Source organism: Drosophila mojavensis, unplaced genomic scaffold (assembly GCF_018153725.1).
Source record: "Drosophila mojavensis isolate 15081-1352.22 unplaced genomic scaffold, ASM1815372v1 contig_136, whole genome shotgun sequence".
NCBI classification, from domain to species: domain Eukaryota; kingdom Metazoa; phylum Arthropoda; class Insecta; order Diptera; family Drosophilidae; genus Drosophila; species Drosophila mojavensis.
The window spans coordinates 24,092,095-24,118,294 of NW_025318667.1; the positions used below are offsets into that span (position 1 = coordinate 24,092,095).

The 26,200-nt window shown below is 39.9% G+C and overlaps 1 protein-coding gene across 3 annotated transcripts; it reads right to left on the bottom strand.

Moving 5' to 3' along the window:
* Positions 1-61: 61 nt before the first annotated feature.
* On the bottom strand, positions 62-26,056 carry LOC6584598 (pleckstrin homology-like domain family B member 1). Of its 3 annotated transcripts, XM_002010206.4 has the most exons (10): positions 25,459-26,056; positions 14,283-14,397; positions 11,199-13,003; positions 10,919-11,139; positions 8,878-9,605; positions 8,651-8,810; positions 6,104-6,320; positions 1,348-1,790; positions 1,141-1,273; positions 62-1,070 (listed from the first exon to the last, which is right to left on the bottom strand). In XM_002010206.4, the coding sequence occupies exons 2-10, from the start codon at positions 14,395-14,397 to the stop codon at positions 894-896; spliced, it is 3,999 nt and encodes a 1,332-aa protein (XP_002010242.2). In that variant the 5' UTR covers positions 25,459-26,056; the 3' UTR covers positions 62-893. The 3 variants fall into 3 exon arrangements, with proteins under 3 accessions (XP_002010242.2, XP_015016756.1, XP_032588336.1); XM_015161270.3 differs by lacking the exons at positions 8,651-8,810; positions 8,878-9,605; positions 10,919-11,139; ... (1 more) ...; positions 14,283-14,397; positions 25,459-26,056 and adding an exon at positions 6,439-6,706; XM_032732445.2 differs by lacking the exons at positions 6,104-6,320; positions 8,651-8,810; positions 8,878-9,605; ... (2 more) ...; positions 14,283-14,397; positions 25,459-26,056 and adding an exon at positions 3,523-4,051.
* Between the last annotated feature and the right edge of the window lie 144 nt (positions 26,057-26,200).

Here is a 26,200-nt window from a genome sequence, read left to right on the forward strand (position 1 = left end):
CTGTTATCAAGTTATCTATTGTTAATTACGTTATATCAATAAAATGAAAAGGTTATTTCAATTATCCATTTAAAAACAATTCTTTATTTGCTATCTTTGCCGTAGCGACTTACATTTGCATAATTATTTTAAATATTTGTAAGTTTCATTTGATTACGTTAATAGTTTTTGATTATCGTTTTATCAGTTTGCCTGAGCACAAATTCTTGCATTGGCATTGGCTTTTATCTCAGGAAGGACCATACTTTTTGTTGCAATCCATTCTCGATTTCAGTTTTATAAAAAAATACAAATATTTATTGTAGCATACAGTTAAGTGTTCACATTGAAACTTCAATAGTAATTACATAGATAGTCAGATAGATTCATTTGTAGTATGTATAAAAAAAAAAATAGATATATTGTATATAAGTAGTTGATGAAATGGTTGCGTTATATGCGTTGGGCTGTCTGTCTGTATAAATATATATATATATATATATATATATATATATATATATATATATATATATATATATTATATGCATGTGTATGATATATGTATATAAATATAATGCTTAGTTCACTAAAATTATGACAAATTAAAAGCATACAAAATACATTCTTCACTTTGGTCCAGTACTGAAATCTCGGATTTCGTTAGTTTCCAAAATAGTTCTTAGTTTCTTGGTATATTTAGTTTAAGTGTTTTTAGTAATAGTTTCTCTTTATACATACATGATTTATGTAAGCTAACCTAACGACTATATTTAACTGTCTTACGTATCTACAAGTTTACAATTTAGTTGAGCTAAAACCGTTTCAGTATGTGTACACTGTCCCACTGGCTGGTTTCCTTCTCCACTTTGTGTGTGTGTGTGTGTGTGTGTGTGGGTGGGTTTGTTGTTTCTCTATCAATAGTCCAGATTTCCCTGTGCGCCCGTTATGATGGCATCGATCCAGATGCGCGCCGCTGCATCGGAAGCCGCCTGCAGATTATAGCTACGCTTCTTCGTCTTCACAATGAATGTGCAATGGGGTCGGCCGCTCTTCGAGGCATTCAAATGATCCAAATAGACCTCGTCAATGGTCTGCAGAGAGACAGAAACAAGAGTTGAGAATTATGCATTAATTAAATAGTTATAGATATAGTTGACTTACGGCAAAGTAGGCACCGCCTCGTGGCTTCCGCTCCGACTTGTCCGAGTAGTAGATGAGCGCGCTGCGCTGTCTATCCAGCACAAACCAGCGACGGGACCAGGCATGGAACGTGGCGCCCAATTTGTGCAGGTAACTGAATGAAGCATAAATGTGATATATATTATATATATATATTTATATACATCTTTGCAGATCTTTGTCACTTACCCGCGACAGCTGTGCGCATCGACAAACACATGCGGACAGAGATCGATCTGATGGCCGGCCGTCTCGATGTGATGCCGCAGATTCAGATCCGGCGAGAAGATGGGCAGGTAGCGTGTCAGTGGCCGCTGATGCTTGGGCAGCATGCGTTTACGTTCGCCGCCATTGGCGCTGGCGCTGCTGCTGCCGGTGCCGGCGCCGCTGCTGCTGCCACTGCCGCTGCCGCTGCCCGCCGACGCGGTGTCCTGTGAGTTGCTGTTGCTGCTGGCGCGCTTATTGTTATCCGTCACGCCCACATCGCCGTTGGCAGCGAACTTGGGCGTCTCAATGGCCGCCTCACAGTTGTTCGCCTCCGACAGCGGCCGCGGACTGCGCGCCACTGTGCCGTGAGCAGAGCCAACCGCCACGATTCCATGATGCTCCAGTTCCGGCTGCGAGTGACGTTGCTGTGGACACAAAATGCGAACGCAATTAATTCACAGTGCGGCGAGCGTTGTAAGTGGGCTAAACTCTATAAATAGCAAAACAGCCAAGCAACGGCCGCCAATCTCCCTCCTCCATCCCTCTCCCTCTCTCTCTCTCTCTCTCTCTCTCTCTCTCATTTGCTTTCTATGTCAAAGACAAAGCTGCGCATTCCGCTGGCCACTGGCCAATGGACCAATCCGCTTAACCCCTAAATGGGTCTAGGTGTTGGAAATTATGAGCCAATGTAATCGTTAGCTGATTTCTTGACTCAAATGCAGGGAAGAAGAGAGGGAGGCTGCTAGAGTTGCCCTTGCATAAGATTTATGGCATCTTTATGGATATACATAATATATCTTGGACTATATGAATCATAAACAACTTGTCTACATAGAGAGCGATTGATGAACTATTCGATTGATTTGAGTAAACTATAACTCAAGAGCGAGAGACAGGGAGAGGAAGAGAGTGGTAGGAAGGGACGGGAGAGAGAGAAAGAGAGAGACAGGTCAAATTAAGTCAAGGACAATTAGTTATATATATGCATGTATATGCTTAAACATAAACATATATCAGCCAGCATACACACATACATACATACATACATATATACATATAGATTTTTAGCACTTGAAAAAAATATAAACATTTAATAATTTATTTACATTTATTTAGTAAACCCAAATGTTTCAACTAATTGATAATTAGTGCAGAGGCTAAAACAATTCGAGCTCGTAAATAGTTTTTGTTTATACTAATACATATATGCATATGATATATGTATATATCACATATAACAATTTATAGCTGCTCATTGAATGTGAGCTTAAGTAAAAGGAGATGGTCTGAAAACTAGTTAAAACTAGCCGAAAATTAGCCAAAAGCAGCCAAAAATAGCCAGCAATGTATCAAATATGATTTTAAAAATATTATTGAAAAGAATTTTTTTTTTTTTTTTTTTAATAATTACATGACTGAGATGCAACTATTACATTAAGATTCTCTATCTCTCTCTCTCTCTCTGTCATAGTGAAACCCCTTAAATGTCTTAGGTATTTCAGCTCTTGAAGCTATACAGTAAATCCTGCCTAATGTGAGACACATGCAACATAGTGTTACAAAAAATATTTTATAATTTTATAAAATGTGATATATTATTATTTTCCTTACTAATTTGTTGTATTCATTTATTTTTAACTTTTAATAATATTAAACAAAATGATAAAAAATAATAATAGCAAAAAATACAAAAATATGCAAAAGCCCATTTTTTGTTTATTAATTAAAATTAATTGTTTAAAATTAAATAAAATGCAAAATTGGTAAAATGATTTTTTTATTATTATTTTATTATTATTATTATTATTATTATTATTATTATTATTATTTTTATTTTATATTATTAATATTAATTTTTTTTACAACAATTAAAATAGCAAAAAATTAGAGCGACTATTGCAACTAGCCTAAAAATGAGTCTGGATACTTGGAATGGAAGCTATACATAAGTGATTCCATATTAATAATATTAATTATAATATAATAATCATATTGGAAAAGTTTAATTAAAGAGAAATCTGATAAAAGTGATTTCTTTATATGGAAAAATGCAAATGCATGATAATAAGTCACATATCAAATTAGATAGTTGAGTTAAGACACACACACAAACACAGCTAAACAGCCACATCTACACACACACACACACTCACTCACTAGATAATAGAGTTCGGTGCGCTGCCTGGCATTCGCATCCATGCGACGATGCTGGACATAGGTCATCCAGACGGACATGTTTGACAATCCTTTGATCTGGCTATTATGATGTCGGTTAATTGGTTTTTTCGTATTATTGAGGAATTTCTTGAACGAGCTCTGCGACCGACTGAACCGAACCGTGCGTAACGAACCGTTTGCGAATGCGAAATACCGAGACCACAAGAAACAAAACAGAAACAAATCACACGAATTGAAGAAATGAAAACAAACGTGAATCTATGGCCCCAAATGAAACGAGGCGCACACGGACATTGTCCAGTCGAGGCGCTGGATCGCTGGATGAGAGAGTTGTCGAATCGGCCGATTATAATGGTTAGCGTAATGGGCCAGCGCAATTTATGGGGGCTATTGGGGCTGTACGAAGATGCTGGCAATGATCATCGTTGGTACTAGAACCGAAACATGTAAACAACATTTGCGATCAAGGTAAACAACAACAACAACAACAATCGCAATAACAACTATCACTAAGTAGTGCGCATAATGAGCAACGGACTAAAACTGAAGACCGCAAACGAAATTCGCTGGCGGCGCGTATGAAAAGAGCCAAATATTATTATAGACTTATTAATAAAGTGTGTAGTCCATATAGAAAGGAACAGAGCGATACGAAACGGAACGGTACGGAATGGAACAGAACATTTGGGTAAATCAGCGGACTGCGGGGGCGGTACGATTCTAAAATAAACATTGCTAAAAAGAAATGAGGAAAAAAAAATAGACTTATATTTATATATATCTAAAATAGCAAACAAATTGTCGAGGCACTGAATAACTGAATAAAACTCGTGACTAACGACCTGACGATCGATGGGCTGAGAGGCTGTCATCGTGCTGGCGTTACGATCCAAAATCAGAGAGAGAGTAGAGAGTAAAGAGTAGAGAGTTGAGAGTAGAGAGAGTATAGAGTATACAGTAAAGAGTAAAGAGTATAGAGTATAGAGTATAGAGTATAGAGTATAGAGTATAGAGTATAGAGTATAGAGTATAGAGTATAGAGTATAGAGTATAGAGTATAGAGTATAGAGTATAGAGTATAGAGTATAGAGTATAGAGTATAGAGTATAGAGTATAGAGTATAGAGTATAGAGTATATAAATAGAGGGTGAGCATCGGAAGAGAGAAATCATATAAACCCAAATTGTACATATAAAAAGTCAAAGTAACTCCTAAAGAGAAGAGAGAGAGAGCGAAAAAGAGAGAGGAGGGGTTCAAGGGGTTCTTAAAGCGGTAAACCGAGAGCGAGAGAAATGAATGAGAAAGGAACACAAATACACAATGAGACATAATCGTAAAGAGAGTACAAATGAATTAAGTCAAAGTATAGATGATTGAAATGGATCAAATTTAAGCTTCTTCCTCTCACTAGAAATATAGTATAAAGAGACCGGAAGAAGGAAATAAAACGTAATCTAAGTAATTGCTTAGATTACTAAAAGTATGTGAAATATTACGATTTGGACTATTTCCTTGAGGGATCTTGAAATAAAAATTTCTAGATTCAGACCATAACAAGTGAACAAAAGGTAAATAACCTTTATCTCTGCAACTTATTTACTCGAATTTCGTATAAATATATTTATATATAAATATATGTATGTGTATATATTAGATAGTAGTTTATTATATTTATCTATAATATATGTTTCATATAATATATTTTATTATATGATATCTATCATATATGTAGGCATTACCTAATAGGGCTCTATTTGCTTTGCATTTATCTTAGCGTGAATTCCTAACAGTTTTTACTGTTGACGCGCGTGAGTCTTACGATTCTTATCGTTGGTAAAATGTTGAGTCCATTGCGAGACTAGAAAATACCTCTTGAGCTATATGTGATATGATATGATATATCTGCATATATGATATCATAATGTATTCATTTTCTACTCCATTATTGGCATATCAATCAAACTACAGGGCATTCGGCTGCATAACGGGTATTACAGCAATGACCGTTTCATAACCGATACCCGATACCCGATAACCGCTTGAATACAATTCGAAATTCACAATTCAAGTTTTCATACCAGCCAAGGGAATGCTGTTGACTGTTTTCTTTATGGCCGATTCGTGTTTACACACTCGACCAGTTTACTTAAGTTACGACGTGGTATTTGGACAATAAATATGTCTCGCCCCCAACTGGCCATGTTTTGCCCCTCGCCCTACCCTCCTGTCTCTTGCCTCGGCAAGGTACAGCAATTATATTGGCAAGAGATTAAGCAGAGATTGCGAGGCCGAGAAACCATCGAAGAGGACCACACAAATCAGTTGATTGAACGTGGGCTTCGAGGGGGTCTTGGAGCAATTGTATTTACAAAACATTACACAGTTGTGCGTGTGTGTGTGTGTGTGTGTGTGTGGGCGCCCAAATGAGTTGACCTTCATAGGTATCAGCAGGGGGAGAGGGGGGTGTGGTTGGGACATAGACAGACATGAACTGCAGACTTTAGTTTGGCTTTCATTTGCTTTGCTTTGTTGGCCTAGGTTAACTTTCTTGGCAACTCACCTGTTGATTTGCTGTTGTTGTTGTCCCCGTTATTGCTGCTGCTGTCGTCGTTGTTGTTGTTGTTGTTGTTGATTTTGTACTAGCAGCGCTGCCATCACCTGACGCATTATTCTCTTTATCGTGTTGTGTCTTTTGCTGTTGTTGTTGTTGTTGCGCGGTTTCATCGTTGAGCTTTTGTAGTTCGACTTTGTCAAACAGTTTGGCATCTTTGCCGCCGCTGCAAGTAGAAGAAGAAGAAGAGGAAGAGGAAGAAGAAGAGCAAGAGTTGCAATATTAGTCAAATTGAATGAATTCCACTTTCGTTTCATCGTGTTAAATTGAATGTGCCGTCGTACCAGCATGGAATCAGCGCATTTAGCTTATCCATTTCGATGACTAATGCAGCCTGCGACGACGACGACGACGACGACGACGGCGACGGCGACGCGCTGCGTTTGACTCACTAAGCAACAGGCGCGTCGAATCTGCTATAGGAATCAGTATCGGAATCGGAATCGGAATCGAGTGCGGTATGGATGAGGCCGGCGGTCACAATGCACAAATGCGACGTCTGGCAAATAAATGAACGCGCTCTCTGAACAGTCGTCACACAGACACACTTGACTTTGTGTGAGCCAATAGATAGATAGAGAAACAGAGAGAGAGAGAGAGATAGAGAGTGTGTGAGAGTGAGAGAGAGAGGGAGGCAGCAAAAGCAGCTGGCGCAAACAAGCAGTTGATAAGCTTATCAGCAGCAGCAGCAGCAGAAGCAGCGAGAACAGCGACGTCGGCAGAGCGACCTCCTTGGCAGCGTTGATAATTGCAGCACGCTTCAATTTCAGGTGTTGTCGCCCAACTAACCAACTAACCAACTAACTAACTAGCTAACAAACTGACTGACTGACTGACTGGCTGACTCACTGACTGACTGACTGACCAGACCGACTGAGCGACCAAGCGATCTTCGAATAAACTCGAGAGCGACAATCGGCATCGAATTCGATAATGGGTGTCGTGTGTTGTCGTCAATGAGTAAACCAAGAGCCACACTAAACAACACGGACAACAAAAATATGATACAGTTGTCATCTCTCTCTCTTTCTCTCTTTCTCTCTCTCTCTCTCTCTCCAACTCTAACTCTCTTTGTTTCTCCAACAATTTGAAAATCGACACGTAATTTTAAAACTAAAAACCGGTTTTATTTTCGATCTTAAACACAATTAGCCGCAGTTAACGTAGCAGCCGACGTCGCCGTCGCCGTCGCCGTCGCCGTCGTCATCGTAGACTTCGGCGTCCGTCGCATTGTTTTGCTATTAGCAAATAATTTGATTAATTATAGAGTCAGCGGGTTGAGTGTGTGCACGCCACCCAAAAGGCATTTACACTGCACAACACAACAAGGCAAAGCCCAATTCGATAGAACATATTTTGTTAACAGTTTGAAAGATATTCAATATATCAATATTAGTATAATTATATATATATATATATAATATATATAATAAAAATTAAATATAAATGTAATGAAAAAAAAATGCAAAATCAATATATTTAACAAAGATTTATTTCTATATTATATATAATACAGAAACAATTATTTGTTAAATATTTAATTTTTTTTCACTTAAAATTTTTTATATTAAAAATAATATTGAAGTATAATATAATATTTTCATTTCATTCACTTTATATTGCAAATGAAATTTACAATATTATATTTAATTTTCTGTATTTTAAATATTGTATTTCATATTTTATTTTGATGCTTTATAATTTATGTTTATTATTGATTATTTTTAATTTTTAATATACAATCGTTTATGTTTTTATTAATTTTTTTTATTATTTTATTTTTTTTATTATTATTATTTTATTTCTTATATTTTATTATTTATTTTATTATTTAGTAAATTTAAATGATTTTTATTATTTATTTTAATTTTGCATTTTTAGTTTAAAAATTGATTTTGTTTTAATGTTTTACACATTATATTTAATATTATATAATTTATTTTTTGTATACATATATAAATATATTTATTAATTTTTTTTTTTCATTTATTTCATTTATTTATTTATTTATTTATTTTTTTCATTTATTCAATTTATTTATATATAATAATCTAGATTATATTTTTATATTAATATATGTATATTTAAAATATTATATTTATATTTTCTATATTATTAATTTTATATTAAATATTTTTAATTTTATATTTCATTATTAGTAAGCAACGCGCATCACAGTTAAATGCGAATTGCAAAAATCTTGCGGTGTTTGTAGCACAGTGTAAGGGTGGCTGCATCGCAGCTTGTGTCAGCCGCACAATTAATTAAGATAGGGTCAAGCATGTGGAACGAAGAGGGCGCCACTCTGGGGGCTAGGCAACGCGAACCGAACCGAACCTAACCGAACCGAACCGAACTGAGCTGAGTTCAGTTGCAGTTCAGCCGCGTTGATTCAATTAGAGCAAGCAAACGGAAGGACGGGAAGGGCGCTGTGGTGGGGATGGGGATGGGGCGTGGCGTGGCAAACTTTGTGGTGGTAATGAAACATTCACTCACTTGGCGTTCATTGGAGCGTGCTTGGGTGGTGGTCGCGGTGGTTCAATCGCTGGCTCTGTTGTCTGCTGCATGGAGAGCAAATATTGTGTGCGTGCCTCGTCGTGGCTCTTCTTCTTCAGATCGTACATCTTCTGGCGCTCGTGCTCAATGACCTGGTGACCTATATGTATATATGTGATACAGAGTTGAGAAATTCAATTTGGAATCTATCTAAGAGCATCTCTTGCCTTGCTGGGCCAGCAGCAGCTTGCGATTCCGTTCGATTTCTTTGATGCTGTCGAAGATCTTGGTGCTGGCTCCTTGGCTGGTCGAAATAGGCGCATCGTTGGCCACCTTGCAGCTGCGATCGATGTCATCCTGCGAGGGCACCCGTCGCTCCAGCGGATTCACTTCGAATCGATCGCTGCGCAGCGATAAATTGAAGCTGATCTGTTCACAGCTGCCGGCATCGTAGATCTGCAACGGTGCTCGCTTCGGTGTGCTGGTCACCTGGCCACCGAGCGGCAGTTCGATCTTGTTGTTGCTGTGGAACATGTTCTCGTTGACGCTCTTGGACATCAGATCCTCCTGATTGTGCCGCTTGGGGCACAACAGCTCAGCGGAACCGAACAGTGACTGGGACATGACGCCGTTGGCCAGATTGCTGCCGCCATTGGTGGCAGCGGGCGTGCTGCGTCCACTTGTGGATGATATGACCTGTGCCTGTGACTCCTCCTCGTCGGGCTCGTCGCGTCCCAGCTGTATGTGCAACGATGCCAGTTCCGTTTCCAAGACAAGACGCTGCTCCTGCCGCTTCAGCTCCTCGTGGCAGGCATGATGCTCCGACTCCTCCTCGAAATATTGAAACTCCAGATCCTCGAATGCCTTGCGATCACTATCCAGCGACTCGCACACATGCTCCAGCTCCTCCTTCAGGCAGGCATTGTTCGGCTTCTGCTTCAGCATCGCGCGCAGCCTGAAAGATCGTAATAATAACGATTAGATATTTGAGCTTTCTTAATTCCGGAAAGAGACTTTAATTAAACAGAAATGATTGACAGCTGAAATTTCCGTTTTCTACTGAGAAAATCAACTGAAACATATTTCAAGGCAGTTCTATGAAGTAATACAAGTAATTCTCACATCGATCAGTAGAACTGTCACTCAATGAAAACTAAGTTTAAAGACAATTGAATGTTGGACTTAGAACTTACACTACTTCCTAGTCAAATATCTCTCATATGTCTTTAATCTCTACGGGTCAATAATACTTGGCCTGTTTTCATGATAAAGTCTCAAGTTTTGATACGGTTTCATTTTCCCAAGAATATCTTATTCATCGGAAAAATTGTGTAAACACAAACATCTGATAAAGGGTATCTTCACGTCGATGATAGTGAATCACACCTCAACAATTATTTTTATTTTTTTTTTTTTTTATGTATATCTACCCTATAAAGCTGTATGTTAACTTGCATATTTGTAGCCTAGAGAGAACTATAAACTTTTACGATCTGCTTTTTATTTTTTATGAATAAGCACGAAGTTTAAGAGCCTATGAATCAGTTCAGTTCAGTTCGACAATCGGAGTTAAATTAGGTAAATTTGGTATGCAAATGAAATATTTCTTAGTGGGATATTTGCTATTCTGTTTAAGATCAAGATCTGTATGAGCTTTGACTGACATATTTTGTGACCCGTTTTACTTTTTTCTAATTTGCCAACATAAAAACAGTTATTTACGAATATTTTGTCATAGTGTTATCATTTAGAGGGTATCATCTTAACTGGTCTACTTATTCATGTTATGTATTTAAAAAAGGGTATTTCCATAAACGAATGGAACTAATGCATTCAGCCGAGGTATTTCAATATACAGGGTATCTTATTAACAGATTCATTTGTGATTGATGTAATTATGATCGTAACATTCGGCTGGAGTACTTTGATTTGGGGGGTATTCCATTACATGAGTATAACCTCTGTTTTCTACTAAAAAATTCGCATTTACAGGGTATCTTTGTACCAGACCTACGTATTTAACATTCGTATTTAACATTACAGGGTATTGTTCTAATTGAATTAAATCAAAACATTCAATTTACAGGGTATCTTCTCCACTGAACTACACATACAACTAAGATTGATTTACAGGGTATATTCTATAACTATACAATCAACACGCTTTCATCTGATGCATTTGGTTTTACAGAGTATCTCCTACACATGGCTACCCTCTCAGCTGTATTTGCATATACAGGGTATATCCCAATATCCTCATATTCTTACTTATTCAACTGATCCTGTTTCATTTCAATGGACTGCTTCAGCTTGGCCTGCTGATTCTCCTCCATCACGCGCGTCGCATTGCGCTGCGCCTCCAGGCGATGGATCCGATTCTGCAGGGCCAAAAGCTGCTGGCGAGGCGTCGACGCCGGCTGCGCTGCGGACGTTGCCTGCGGCTGAGGTTGCTGCTGCTGCTGCTGCTGCTGCTGTTCAGCTGACGCCGACTGCAAGCAAAATTTGAGAATTTAGTTATGTTTATAGGGTATATATGTGCTGTAGATACCTCGTGATTGCTGCTGGCATCCGGCAGTTCGCCCAGCTCCCGATTGAGCTGGTTGTGCCGCTGATCCAACTCGCGCCGCTTCCGCTGCTCCACGTTGATGCTGCGCGGCGCTGGCGCTGGCTTGCGGCTGGGCTTTGGCGATTGGCTGGCGGATTCGTTCAGATTGAGCGTTAGATTGTTGATATTCTTGTTGGAGCGCTTGGCAGGATGTTGTTGTTGTTGTTGCTGCTGCTGCTGCATCTGCTGCTGCTGTTGCTGCATCTGCTGCTGCTGCTGCTCGATCTGCTGCTTGCGCTCAAACGACTTGAAGAGCTGCTCATAGTCCCGTTGCTGATTGGGCGCCGGCGGCTTGGGTGCCAACGGCGGCTTCACCAACGCCGGCACCGGCGTCGGCGTGGAGCTGGCCAGCGCAAAGGCGCTGCTAAAGGATGCATCCTTCTTGGGCGACATGCAATTGGTGCGTATTTTGGTGCGTGGACTCTGTGGCACGTACTTGGTTGTGCCGCCGGCCAAGTGATTCTCCGACGCTGAGGCAGCGCCTCCAGTTCCAGCTGCTCCGGCTCCGCCACCAGCTGCTGCTCCTCCTCCTCCTCCTGCTGCAGGCACATGCAGCTGTCCATTGATCTCGACACGATTGGGACCCAGCATACGGACATTCTCATAGCCAGACGTGCTGCTAATCAGCGCCAAGTTGGAGCTGCTGCCCGCATGCTGAAACGTTGGCTTCTTGTCCCGCGGCAGTGATCCGTTCGTCTTGATCCTGTTCTGGACAATGGGCGAGGAGGTGATACTGCCAGCGCTGGCATTGTGCAGCGCATGGCTGCTGCCGCTGTTGTTGGCGCTGTGCTGCAGCTGCTGCTGCTGCCGATCCGCGTACTCGGTGCAGATCTTCAGCATATCCTCCAGCTCGGCGCCGCTGTTCAGCTCCGTATTGATGCCGTTCATGGCAAATATTTGCAGGCCGCCGGCGGTGTAGGTGCCCGGCTTGGGATATCGATCATATCGATCGTTGTTCACCTTGCCCAGCAGCTCAGACTGTCCCAGTTGTTGCTGTTGCTGTCCCTGTTGTTGTTGTTGCTGCTGCTGCTGCTGCTGCTTGAAGACCGCCGCATTGCTGGGTATATTGCAGTAGCCGGCATTATGGCCAATTCCATTGGCGCCGCTGCTATTTAGGGATTTGGCATATTGATTGTTCAGCTGCTTCTCGCCGCGATGATTCTCGGCCAGATTGCGGGCAAAGCTCGCGTACTTCTGGCCAAGCACATCGCGTGCGGCCATATTCACAGTCACCAGATCGGAGCTAAACACCTTGGGGCACTGCACGCCATGCAGATCCATGCTGTTGCTATTGTTGCTATTGCCACTGTTGTTGCTGTTGCTGTTGGTGTTTGTGTTGGTGTTTGTGTTGGTATTCCCGCTATGCTTGATGGGATTAATGATGCTCTCGTAGAAGCTCTCCATCTCCAGTGTTTGGCTGTCGTTGGAACGCGACGATTGCGTAAAGTCAATGTGCGGCATGGAGATGCGCTCGTTGGAGCCCATCGCTGAGCGCATCATTTGCGCCTCGTCCGGATTGTTGAAACGCAGATAGTTCGAGTTGCCAATGGTTATCATGGCACCCTGACTCAGTTTCGCCTCCTCCACGTCATCCAAAGGAGCGCCGTCGATCAGCACACGCGCCTCCTGCTCCGGCACCAGCGTCACCTCGTTCTCCTCGCTTCTATAGATGGTGCAGTGCAGCGGTCGGACACCGCTGCCGTTCAGTGAGATGCTGCAGTTCGGAGCTGATCCGATTGTTGTGTCGCCTGTCAATCAAACAAAAAAAATTGTCGTTTTAATAAAAACAAAAAAAAAATCACATAACTGTAATTGTAGCACTGAGTTGTAAGCTATTCTAAATGTAAATTCTAACCGTTATTTGTACTGTTGTTCTCACTCTCGTCCTCGTTGCTGTCGTCCGTTTTACCGTTGCGTTAGCTGCTCTCTCTCCCTCTCTCGTTCGCACGCACGTGCGTTCGGCGCGCGATTGAGGCGTTCAGAGTGAAGCAGCGCCGCAACAGGCTGAGCCGAGCCCGGGCTGAGCTGACAACGGCGAGTGTGTGCCCTTATCTGGTGCTCGCGCAGAGAGCAGCAGCAACAACAACAACAACAGGGCGTCCTCGTTAAAGCACAGTTTACCGTTTTACCGTGTCAAAGATTATGCACAGTGGGCAAAGCTTTATGAGTTTGGCAGCAATAATTAAATTGAATTGACATTACCGCAAATTGTATATTGTATTAATTATAGCTAACGATAATGTTTAGTATTATAACTTGAGTTTAATTAGTGTTTGATTAATTCATTTTGAAATACTACATAACCTAAAATTACTAAAATGTTAAGCTTAAAAACATTATTACAATGAAAGTTTTAATGTTTTCTTTAATTAAAATAAAAATATTTAAAAAAAAGGTAGTCAAGTCTCTCTGCCAAATTAGTATATGTTGGCAAATAAAAGAAATACATTTTATTGTTAAAGCCCGATTTGCATAGGGATTTTTCTCAAAATTATACAATATATTAATGTTATCATATTTTGTTTAATTTTTTTTTTTTTTTTTCTTGTCAATTAATTTTAAACGCAGTAAGGCTATAAAAAATTTGTTTAAATGTTTATAGTGTTATAATTTAGTTTTATTTTTCTACAATATGTGAAAGCTTCCACCGCTATGATATAAGGCTTACATATGCATAATCTTTAAGGCCGCTATCTTTACGATGGTATTTGGTCATATACTAGCTGCTAAGATCCTAAAAGCTTAGAGACTCTCTTTGGGCACACTGTGCGGATCTTATCGCAGCGCACAATAAGAGTACCGAAAATGCGTGTTGTTGTTGTTTCTTATTTTTATTTTGTGCGTTGCTTTCGCGTGCGTTTCATTTGCCTTTTGAATTGCTTTCTTGAATTTGAGTCTCTTCAGTTTTGCTTATCGGCTTACAAATGACCTTGGTGGGCACAAGTATATGTACATATGTATGTATGTTTGTATGTGTGTATGTATGTACATGTGTATATGTGTGTGTTTATGCATATATTTACTCACCAATATGTATGTAGTGTATGGTGACAGCGGTGCTGAGGCGTCCGCCGCCCAAGCTAACCAAATGTGGATCAGAGGCAGCAACACGCAACGACGGATCCTTTTTCGTCAATGACATCTGCAAGCGATCGAAAGAGAAGTGCGAAATGCAGGCGATCAGAAAGAATGAATTTGAATGCGAAAAGGAATACGAAAAGGGAGAGCGTCAACAAGATGACGCCGATGCGTGTATTTGGCAAGGCGTGAAATTGTCAACTGAGGCGGCAGTCGGCGTTCAGCTCAAGCCAGACACAACTAATGTGCACATATAAACACACAAACACACACACGCATACATGCATAGCCACATTCACACACACATATAGCCGAGATGCACCTACACGCGTGCGCAGCGGGTGCAGCTGCTCTAAATTGCTTTTGTTTTGTTTCCTTTCTATGTAATGAGCAGGACGTTCGCTTATTCGCTTATTCTTTCACTCTTACTCTCCCTCACACGCACACGCACACGCACAAACACACACATACACTTACTGCCGGCGCGCGCGCTTCAACAGACACGTGCGTGCGTTCGTGCGTATGTGCGCGCGCTCTCTTGGCCCAGCTGTGCGCTTAGATGCTGCCGCGGCGTCGGTGTTGCCAGATCGTCAAAGCCCATAGGAAATCAATTGGAAAGCTAATCAATCAACGACGTTGGGCAAATAAATAAAGAATGTGGCGTTTGATAACACACACACACATACGTACGCACGTATCGCATAAACGACCTGAGATGCGTGAGTGTGGGGGAGACATGGAATGTAAGCGAGCGACACACACTCATTTAAGTTTTTACTTTTATTTTTGGGCGCGGAAATGACTGCGGTGGGCCGTTTACGAAACGTTTCAAACGCCAAATTGGGTCATAAACACCACTAGTGGCCGAGAGGCTACTCGAAAAAGATAGAGTGTGTGTGTGTGAGAGAGAGAGAGAGAGAGAGAGAAGGAGGCAGAGCGAGCAGGCAGGAAGCTTAGTCAACGCAACAGCAAAGGCAAAGCGATTAAGCTACATCATCGTCATCATCATTATCATCATTAAAAGTATGTGTGCTTAGTGTAGCTCTCTGTGTATGTTTGTGTGTGTGTGTGTGTGTGTGTTTATGTGGGCCAAACGTATGGATAACTATGAAATGAGAGCAACTCGCTGCGCGTACTGATAAAGCTTTCATTGGACACGCATCATTTTCATTTGTTACAATGTGCTGTCATTGTTGTTGTCATCATTTTTTACCCCCGCCGCAAATATCACTATCAGCAGGCGTAACGTTGCGAGTTATAATTACAGTTACAAGTGCGTATCTATGTGTGTGTGTGTGTGTGTGTGACACACCGGCGCGACATCGGTCAGTCTGCATCTATGAAACACACACAAACATACATACATACATACATACATATACATACATACATATGTATACAATCACATGCATTCGTAGACAGTAATTTCGTTAAGCTCTGCACAATTTGTAATTGTGTAACTATACACTTGTGGAACGCATGTGAATCCCCATTTGACATGTCTAATGGCATGTGGATTGTGGAAATCACCTAAACTGCTGCTGTATTAATTTTAATTTATGTACATACATATATGCACGCAACTTGCCGTCCACAATTCTAGTCGCGTGCTGCCACACAACTAGATACACCTCACACACACACACACACACACACATGCACTTTCCAGTGACGTCTATTGTGCCGTCGGGTTTGATAACTGAACTGACTACGGCCAGTGGATCATTTCCCTCTGTCATTCCCATATCCATTTGCCCATTACAGTAAACATTATGAAATGCATTTCTTAGTTTTTATAGCTCACTTTGCAGTTGTTGGCAACGCTTTTAGTTTGTGTCTTTCTTTTGTTTTGTTTTGTTTTGTTTTGTTTTCATTTGCCTTTTGATGCCTCACACGTCATCTTTGGCATAGTCTGCGTCATGAGACAGACGAGACGGGACGGTGGAACTGGCATCAAGAGTGCCAAGATGTGTAATAAATAATCAACGAAAACAACAACAACAACAACAATGAGCTGCCAAATGAGTCAGAGAACTGCTGCAATTACAACACCAAGCTGAAGAAAAGGCAGCAGCAGCAGCCGAAGAAAGAAAGAAAGGAAAAACAACAGCACGACTTGTGCAGATAGATTCCACAGAGCTAACTGTATTTGACTCTGCCTTTGTATTTTAAAACTCTCATTTGCAATGCGCTGTGCGCAGTATGCAAAGTGGGGTATATTAGTTGCATACAGCAAATTGTTTAATTTCAAAGAGTGGTCAATATCTAAATAGTGTATTGTCTTGTTGATCAAAGACTATTTTTGGTTTTAATGGGGCATCAAAATTTAGTTAAAATCCACGGCAATTTTTTAAGATATATTTATATGTACCTAAAACGACTTCCGTGAGTAAGCCAACTTTACACTAGTTTCGAAATGAATTGGCATAAATAAAGTTTATATATAAATATATATGTATATATTATAAAGGTAATTAAGTTTTGTACTGACTTGGCTAAAAATACTTTTGCTTTTAAATGCATCACGAAAAAAACAAAAAATTTAAATGCGTAACAAACAGATTGTTTAACTAGCTGCTTACTAACACCGGCTAATTAGTCACAATCTAAACAGATGTGGCGTGAGTTGGCTGCATAATGAACTCTCCAAATTCGCTGGCAACTGTTTGATAAAAAGAGAGAAACAATAACCAAAACAAAACCACCAAAACCGCACTCCAACAACGCATGGCAGATGGGAGATATAGGAATTTGCGAAGCCAAACAAACAACAATGGGACAAACAGTCAACAGAAAGCGTCAACGCAATTAACGTTTAATTCTTTTTTTTTTTGCCATTGCCAGAGCCTATGCATATCTAACCTCTACACTCACACACACACACACACACACTTATACACACATATATATATCCCTCAGTCAGTATTAGAGTTCCAATAAACCGTTGGCCACCCATTTCCAGCACATCCCGCAGCGCCGATAAATTGTTTGCTTTCGCTGGTGCAGCCGCAGTTTCCTCTCCCTCTCCCTTTCGCACGCGCTCGCTCATAGCACTAGTGGCGCTGTCTCAGTCTGGCCGGCCGGCAGGTCGTAAACATTACAGGAAAAATGAAAACGCATACATTGCCATTTTTAGTTGCCTTTATTTATAGAGCGCAAACACAGCTGTGTATCCAACTTGAAAGTAAAAACACCGTTTCAATAATATAGTGCGGGCGACAGAGTGGGAGAGGGAGAGCGCGAGAGAGCAAAAGAAAAGGGGGGCAGGCGAGTGCCTGGAATGAGCAGGCACAATTGGGAAGGCACAGGCACACGCACCCACAGACAGACATACACACATACATATGTACATACATAAATACAGATGGGACGAGTCAATGCATTAGCGCACCAACTGTCAATAATACTCTTATTTTCAATTGGCAATCGCTGTTTTTCGGCTGTCAAAGCATTTGGCTTTGGTCTTTGACTTGTTTACTTGTTTTACTTTTTTCTTTCTATTTTTTTTTATGTATCTCATACTTATTTAGCTGGGATTCTGGACAAGGGCAACGGGCTGTGGGCGGGCTTTAAGCGTTTGCTAATTGAATTTGCCTGTTAAGACAAAATATTTGCCATGACTTTACCGTGGGCTGGAAACTATCTATTCCAATAAAGAAAAAATATGTTTTTTTTTTTTTTTTTTTTTTTGAGCTGTTAATAAATGCGAATGCGAATGCGAATGGGATGCAAAAAGTATGTCAAACATTTGGAGTGGTTTGGCCACGCGTGGGTTTTTCCTTTTTTCTCTTCAAAGTGGACCTCACACTAGTTCTCAGCTCAATTTTCAGTTTGAAGCTGCTTGGCTGCCACCACTGTATTTGCTTTCGCATTCACTTGAATTCGCCCACACTTCCACGGACTGATGATTGTATTGTCTTCCGTTGGAAGTTTCGCCTGGAAGTATTGTGTGCTGCAGCAGCAGCTTCTCTGCTTGACCATATGCGTGCATCTGCTATCTCACTCCTGCATACTCCTTTCGCACTCGCACACTCAACTGGATCGCATAAGTATGCGAGAGGGAATGCGGGAGTAAGGGAGAGAGGGCGAAGCTTATAAGCCAATCTGAGACTTACCTTGGGCTGGCAGCCAAAATGTGGATGGCATTTGGGGCTAGACATGCAAACTAGTTTTTATACACATTAGCCGCACACAAATAAAATGTGACACATGGCGGACACAATTACGAAAAGTACACGACATGTACAATGTACATAATTATGTATGTACATACATACATATGTACATATGAATGTGTGCATGTGTGTTAATAAAAATAAACATTTACCTACACCGGACTGCGCAATTTAAATAAAAAAACATGCAGAGCATAGCCAAAATTTTCAAATAAAAACAAATATGTTTTTTTTATTTTTTATTTAATTTATTTTAGGTTTTATTTGAGGCCGCTGGGGTCGACGACAAATCTAAGTAAAACCGCGCGCGATTTTATTCGCGTGCGTTTTTATTTTGTTTATGGTTTGTGAAGGTCACTCAGGCAGCAGCACATCAGTGGCGCCGACGCCTGCGCATAGAGGGCGTTTAATTTACATACAAAGATAATTGCATGCATACATACATACATATATGATAAATATCCCCATCGTACGTGCGTGCAATAAGTGAAAAAAAAAGAGAAAAAGTCACACGACTGCTTGCATACATACAAACATGCATGCAAGCCGAGGTGCATCATACACACACAGACACACATATGCATAAGCACGTACGTATGCATGTACATAAGTGAGTATGAGTGCAGCGTGTTAAATTTAACGAGCTGCTGAATTTATTATTGTCGTTGCTGTCAAAGGGTTTATGTGACTTGAGCACACACACATGCACACATATGTATTTATATATATTTGGTATATTAACGTATTAACCCCAACCACACACTGCCACCTAACGGTTAACTGTGGGGGCGCCACTTGAAACTGTCAAAAATGAAGATGCCTAAATATCTCCCTATGTCTATGTGTGTGTGTTTGTGTGTGTCTGTTAAGTGGCTTGTTAATTATGCGTATAACTCGCCGCATTATCCGAAAACATGCTGAGCAACAATAATCAGAGCCCTGCCACTCGAGACCCTCTCAAAATGACGAAAATCTAATTAGCACGAAAAACACTAAAAAATTCTTAAAGATTCATGTAATTGCCGCCTGCTACGCATGGGCTGCTGCTTGACTTAGTTTGGCCGCTCAAATTGAGTTCAATTGGAATAACTGTTTATTATTTGTCAGCAATAACAATATGCCATCATTTACGCACATTCTACTCCACTTCCACGCCTCAGAGCTCTCTATCTCTCTCTCGCCAGCGCCTGGCTCTCTTTTAATAGATTTACTCAACGCTGGAAATGCAACAAAAGCAATAACAGAGCAAAATGTGAAATGCAAATGCTAAGCGCTATTTGCTGATGTCATCAGCGGAACAACAACAACAACAATAAAGACAATAACAATTGCAAGTAACAATAAAGGCACTTGGATGTTGAGCAAAACGGCAAAAGCTTGATTTAACTGGATGACTTCATTAATGAACTGGCAGCAGCAGAGCAAGCGCGCATAAATATGCAAATAACTGTATAAATGTGTTTATGCATACACACACATTTACATGTTTACAATTCTGTGTATGTATGTACATACATGCCCGGCGCACGTATACCCATGTAATCATAATAGCAGCTACAAAACACTCGCAGGCGTGCGTAAGTGTGTGCGTGCATGTGTGCGTGCGCACTCGGCCGCTGCCAGCCAGCGCAAAGAATAAACAAAACAAAGAGAACAACAAAGAGAGCAACAACTAGAACAATACGCGCGCGCGCACACACATGCCACATTGTGCGCACTTGTCTCTTGCATAGCGTATGTCTGCTTGAATTCGCACAAGCTGGCAGCACTGTTTGGCCTTTTTTTTTTGCTGTTGTATTTTTCTTTCTGCAGGCGTAGGTGCGCAGAGAAAGACAATTCAATTGCGAATGTTAAGTGAAGTTTATTGATTCAATTGGCTTCTACTGTGACTGCGACTGCGACTACGACTGCGTTTTTAATTAAAACACAAGACCAACGAAGGCTGCGCCTGTCATTTTAATATTTCGAACACCCCCCCGCACGGTTGTTGCGTGAGGTTCTTGAACTCATCCGTTCCACAACAGCTCTTGGCCGTTCCATACATGAATAAGGGCCGTTGTTATTTTCTTGTTGTTGCTTTGTTGTTATTTTGCAAATGACGATGACAACAGCAACCGGAAAACGGATGCGCCCTATTTGGCTGTTAGCTGTATGTATGTATGTAAATAATTATATTAAATATGAATGTCTAAATTTGAGGCTGTCATATGCGTTTAAGGCGGGGCGAACTGCCATATTTATTTATTTCTTCTTTTATTTCAATTTAGGTCATTAGTAATGGGAGCAGCCTGGAAAGGTGTTGCCATATTTTGGAAGGGCCGCAATCGGTTCATTTGAACGCACGACTGAGTTAAGTGATCAGAATTTTGAATAATTAGTTAAGGGCAAATGAAGTCATAAACAAATAAAATCTTTATAATTAGAAAATGTATATTTAAAATATAAAAGTGTAACAAATTTTAAATGTATGCACATATGCAAGTGAAAGGTTCGCAGATATGTACATATGTATGTATGTGTAATTTCTATTTTTGTTATAAATAAAAAATTAAATCAGTTGACAGACTCATATTCATATTTAATGAAACACTAAATTTATTCAGCAACTTGAACCAGAATGTTCAACACACACACACACACAGCATACATATGTTTGCTTGCATGCATGTGTCTGTACATATGCGCTTGCCTGTGTAGGTGTTTGTATGTCATGCATCACGCACTCTCACACGTCGCGATGCACCATTAAAGATCAGTGTGACGGGCGGTTGACAAAGTGCGTCCGGTTTGAGCGTTTGCTCGGATGCAAATGTCCAAGGCCTTTGGTGCTGGTGCTTTGCTGTTTCTTAGTGTTGTTATTGTTGTTGTAGTTCGGTGCCAATGAACGCATTGAAACCGTTATGGCCGCCTTCAACACAATATATTGGCAATGCGTTGTTGTTGCTGCTGTCGAAAAGTTTTCCCCTCAATGGAAAAACTATGCAGCCGGCAGGCAGAAATGCGCACAGCTGCAACAACAACAACAACTAAACACAAAACGTGCAGCGCATAAAAAGAAGTGTGAAATGGAAAAACACATAAAATAAAAAAAAAAAAAAAAAAAGAAAAGAGAAATAAAACTCATATAGACAGATACAGTTGCAGCCCCACACATCACTCACACACACACACACACACACATATGTAAGTGAAACGAGAACGTTACAGGAATTTCATTTTTGAAATTAAGCTGGCAACCCTGCATGAGCTGACAATTGGTAGCAGGGCTTGCCAAAAAAGCTTCGCTTTCTAACTGCACTTGAAGCTACAGCGACAGTTATAAAGCACAGCTCATATTTGCATATGAGTTTGTACGTAGTATGTATGTATGTATGTATTTGTGCATGCATGCAAAAGTTCTTAACAGACATGTTATTGTGTTGATACCCTGTTGTCAAAGTGAAAAGGGCATATGCGTACGTATGAGAGTAAAAGAGAACGTCGCGATTCTAAAGATGTTTCAAATTTCACCAGAAGGCAGTCTCAATACCCTGTTACCAAGGTGCAAGGGGCATATATGAAAAAGCATTCACATTGTGCGCCGAGTCAAATATACCCTATATGAAATATATAAATAGAGTATATGAAGCCTTAGAGTTGTGGCTGCAGAGACGGAGTTGGAGTCGCTTACAGAGTATTGCTCAGTCTCGAACCTCTTAAGTGTAATTTGATGTGGCACAATCTCTTGCATCTTCACTGGAGGATTCCGATTTGGATTCATATTCGCAGTCGCGGTCGCAGTCGGTGAATCAGTTAACAATGCAAAACTGCTGCCTTTGAAATTTGCTGAGCAAATTCTGCGGCACACAGAAGTCACAGTTCGCATTAAACGCGCTGCATGCAACATGAGCGCTCTATGCACCCAATTCTGAATGCCAGCCAAAGGGATATACATACAAACCTGCATATATGTATATGTATGTATGTGTATGTAATACGCGATTTGCAATTAAATTGCAGCTCATAGAAAAGATGAACAAGATGCAAATAAAGCGCTTCCCTTGAAAAATTCAACAGAATCGCCTCATTCTACCTTGCGCCCTTCTCTGTGATTTTCATAAATTCAAAAATGTTGTTTATACAGATACAAAAGGCACGCCTTTTGTATATAAACAATATGGCATAATTCAATTTATATGAGAACTATAGCGCTGAGATCTATAATAAAAACATTTATAGTAGAAGGGAAGAGTAAGTTATATAAAACCCTATACAAATATAGACAAAGAAAAATGCTTTTGAATACAATTACAATTTGTTTTTTATTTTTTTTTTATTGGTATTTCCTTATTTAACTTTGATTATTTATATTATTATAGTATGCTAAATAAGTTGGGCTGTAAAGTTTGTATTCCTTGGTTTTGATTAAGTGTAAAAGCTGAAGAAGGTATATACACTTCATATAAAAAGAGATGTAGATCTATAGAATACATATACATAGATATATAGAATATTTATATATTATATATATTCATTGATAGATAATACAAGGATCAAAACAGTTCGTTCGATTCTACCTTTAGACTATCTGTGTCTATATATAGAGTTATACGATATGGTGTCTAGGGTAGCTGGGTATATTTGGTTTGCATATTAAAGAAGATAAACAGTTAGGCTGCCAGTATTGTAAAATTTGTCTATCAGCCTTACGGTACTTTTTGACGCTTTAAAGGAGACAGGCATTTATGTGTCTGTGTGTGTGTGCTTTTTTATGTCCACAAACATAAATAATTGGCAAGGGCGGCACAATTGTTGTCATTATATATATATACAGGTCTATGCATGTATGTATGTGTGCTCGTGCTTGTGCTGGGTTCCCATTTTGGCCCACTGCATTTGGCTGGCTGTCAAACACATGTGCTTCTTGTTGTTTTTGCCAATATTTTGTGGTCTATGACTTGCATCGTTGATGTTTATACGAGCTGGCTAATGGCAAACGGATGACAATGACAATGATGACGATGCTGTTGACGATCATGATGAAGATGCTGAAGATGATGATATAATGTTGTTGTTGTTGCACTTGTAAACTGTATCTGTGCTTCTTGCTGTTGACAATTTAATTGTGGCGCTACACTAAATTTTGTTGCGCTCATAAATATTTGGTTCGCAAGTGTCGCCGTCTGCATAATTACGACAGCCACTGTGCGTGTCTATGCTGCCTATGCTGCCAGGCCTTTGCGTACCTTTACGCAATCGGAAATCATATATGTACATAATAACAACTCGAAAATGCTAATTAAATACATTTAGCTATGATTCACAGCACACATCTGTACGAAAGGAAGCGAAGAGATCGCCTCGAAAATACAGTATAGAAATACTCTACTCGGGATGGTTAAGATAAGCTATGGCAATGTAGCTCAAATATAGCTAAATTTATATAAATATGCGCTTCTGGTTGTAAGATATTGTATATGATAATGATGATATGATTATTATTAATATCTTGTAATTTGCTATTATACTATACCATAATTTAGTATCAATTTGTAACTCACAATAGATGATTTCTCTAGCTCCTTAAAAACTTAACTATTGACCTGGTATTGTATCAGCCATATTGATCTGATATCTGTTATTTAATCTTTGCCTCACGCATATGAGCTACGTATTCCATATGCCACTCACAATACCCTTGCCCAGCGCAGCGTATTCAAGCTCAGCTAAAACAAGGCGTGTCCGGATTACGGGCATAGAGTGAGGGCAAAGCAACGAAAACGAGATGGAAAAAAAACAAGACTCATTAATAAATCAAGTTGTGGCCGTCATAAATGTCTTACAACATTATAGGGTATGTGCCTGTACATACTCTTCATACATATGTACATATGTACTTATGAAAGCAACCAAATAACTGTAATTGTGTAACAAAGGGTATATGCAGCCGGGCCAGAGTCATATCAACAAACATTGCCCTTTTGGTATCTGAAAGCTTTAAAAAAGCACGTTTGAGACACTTTTTACACTGCTCGGAATTTCGAAAGATACCAAGCAGAATAAAAAGCATACAATAATAAAAATTTAAAAAAAAAGGTGAAAAAAGCTACAATATGTCGAACAAAAGAACAAGTTCTCAAGCAAATAATAAAATATGTATCTTTTCTGTAGATGCTCATACATATATATGTATGTGTGTATATCTTGTGTCATTATCGTTGTTGTTGTTGTTGTTGTTTTTTATCTACTGTTTTTTATTCAATTTGAAATCTCTTCTTTTTCTTTTTTGCACAGCCCGCCAATTTTTGTTTGGTTTCAATTTACATAATTTAATGGGAGATACTCTCATTCGAGTTTGTTTATGGCCCCTGGAATGCATGTGGATTCTGTTCATATTTAATTTGAACAGTTAGAGAGGACAACCGCTAACTGGAACTTTCTTGAGCTGCGAAAGTCCCAGCGCAGTAGAAACCCAACCCAAATAATAACAAAAGAAAAAAAAAAAAAAAAACTTGCGACGCGACGTCTCTGCCGGCGTCTGCAATAACTCCTGCAGCGAGACGCTCTCACTTGAGAATTGTATGCCGCTGCTGCTGTCGCTGCCGCCGCTGACGTCGCCGTCGTCGTCTGGCAGTTTGTCTGCTTTTGTGGAAACCGGCTAAATTCCATTTGATTGGGATGCCTTTGCCTTTTTTTTTTTTTTTTTTCATGCTGCATTTCACTATTGAGTTGCTGCTGACGTCGCAGTCGCACACAGCTGTCAAGGGCGTTGAGCAGACAGGCAGCGACGCAGCTTTCGATACCGTTATGCTTATTGTAGTGGGCGCAAATCTTATTGGTCGGGTATAAAAAGCGCAGCTTGGAAGCTGACACATGTAAATATGTATTTGTGTATGTAAGCGCATTGGAAGTGCATTTGTATGCGTGTATGTATGTAAATACATACATATCTGCATGTGTATGTCGCTTACCTTTTAAGTTGTTATTTTATATTTCTTCTGCTGCCTCAACTGTTGCTACAGTTTATTAACTGTAGTGGTTGTTGTGTTTGCCAGCGTTGGCGTCGTCGTTTGGCTCTTGTGGTGGTTGCTGTTGTTGCAGTAGTCGTTGTTGTGGTTGTTATTATTGTTATGTTGCGCGGCAAAAAGGAATGCATTGAATATCATTTAGTTCTTTAATTCAATTTTCCCCATTAAGTTTGCTCTATGTGGTGCATGAAATTTGCATCTGAATGCCGCGCGCAACATCGGCCAAGCAAACAAACAAAAGCAAAAGCAAGGCAAATGCAAACAAATACAAACACAGCGTCTGTGTTGGTAAACGAGTTTACTTTACTTTTGGCGTACTAAAACCGCAATAACAATAATACAGAATTGAAATGATCAATTGCATCGCACGTAAAGCACACTTTACACTTCATTCAGAACTTTTTCGTCTCGTTTCAAATCTAAACAAGGCTTCGATGCACAACAACAAAAACAAATTGTAAAAAAAATAATAATTATTATTAACGCACACAGACGCCGCCGTTGCCAGTCCGCTCAATGAGTTTTGTACGACTGAAACCAAAAAGACGACTGTTATGTTAACATAACAACTGAGAACGCAACAGTTGGTTAACAGTTTAGAAGTGAAAGAGTGCTAAATGATAATAATGAAGTGTAGATCTCTTAAATCAGTGTATTTCGGAAGTCTTTGTAAATATATAGGTTC

Excerpts from the sequence above, each read along its gene's own strand:
- LOC6584598 (XM_002010206.4), bottom strand. The coding sequence starts at position 14,397 with ATGTCATTGACGAAAAAGGATCCGTCGTTGCGTGTTGCTGCCTCTGAT. Across the intron at positions 11,140-11,198 it reads ATGCCAGCAGCAATCACGAG|TCGGCGTCAGCTGAACAGCA; the intron begins GTATCTACAGCA and ends TTTTGCTTGCAG. Across the intron at positions 1,274-1,347 it reads GATGCGCACAGCTGTCGCGG|TTACCTGCACAAATTGGGCG; the intron begins GTAAGTGACAAA and ends TGCTTCATTCAG.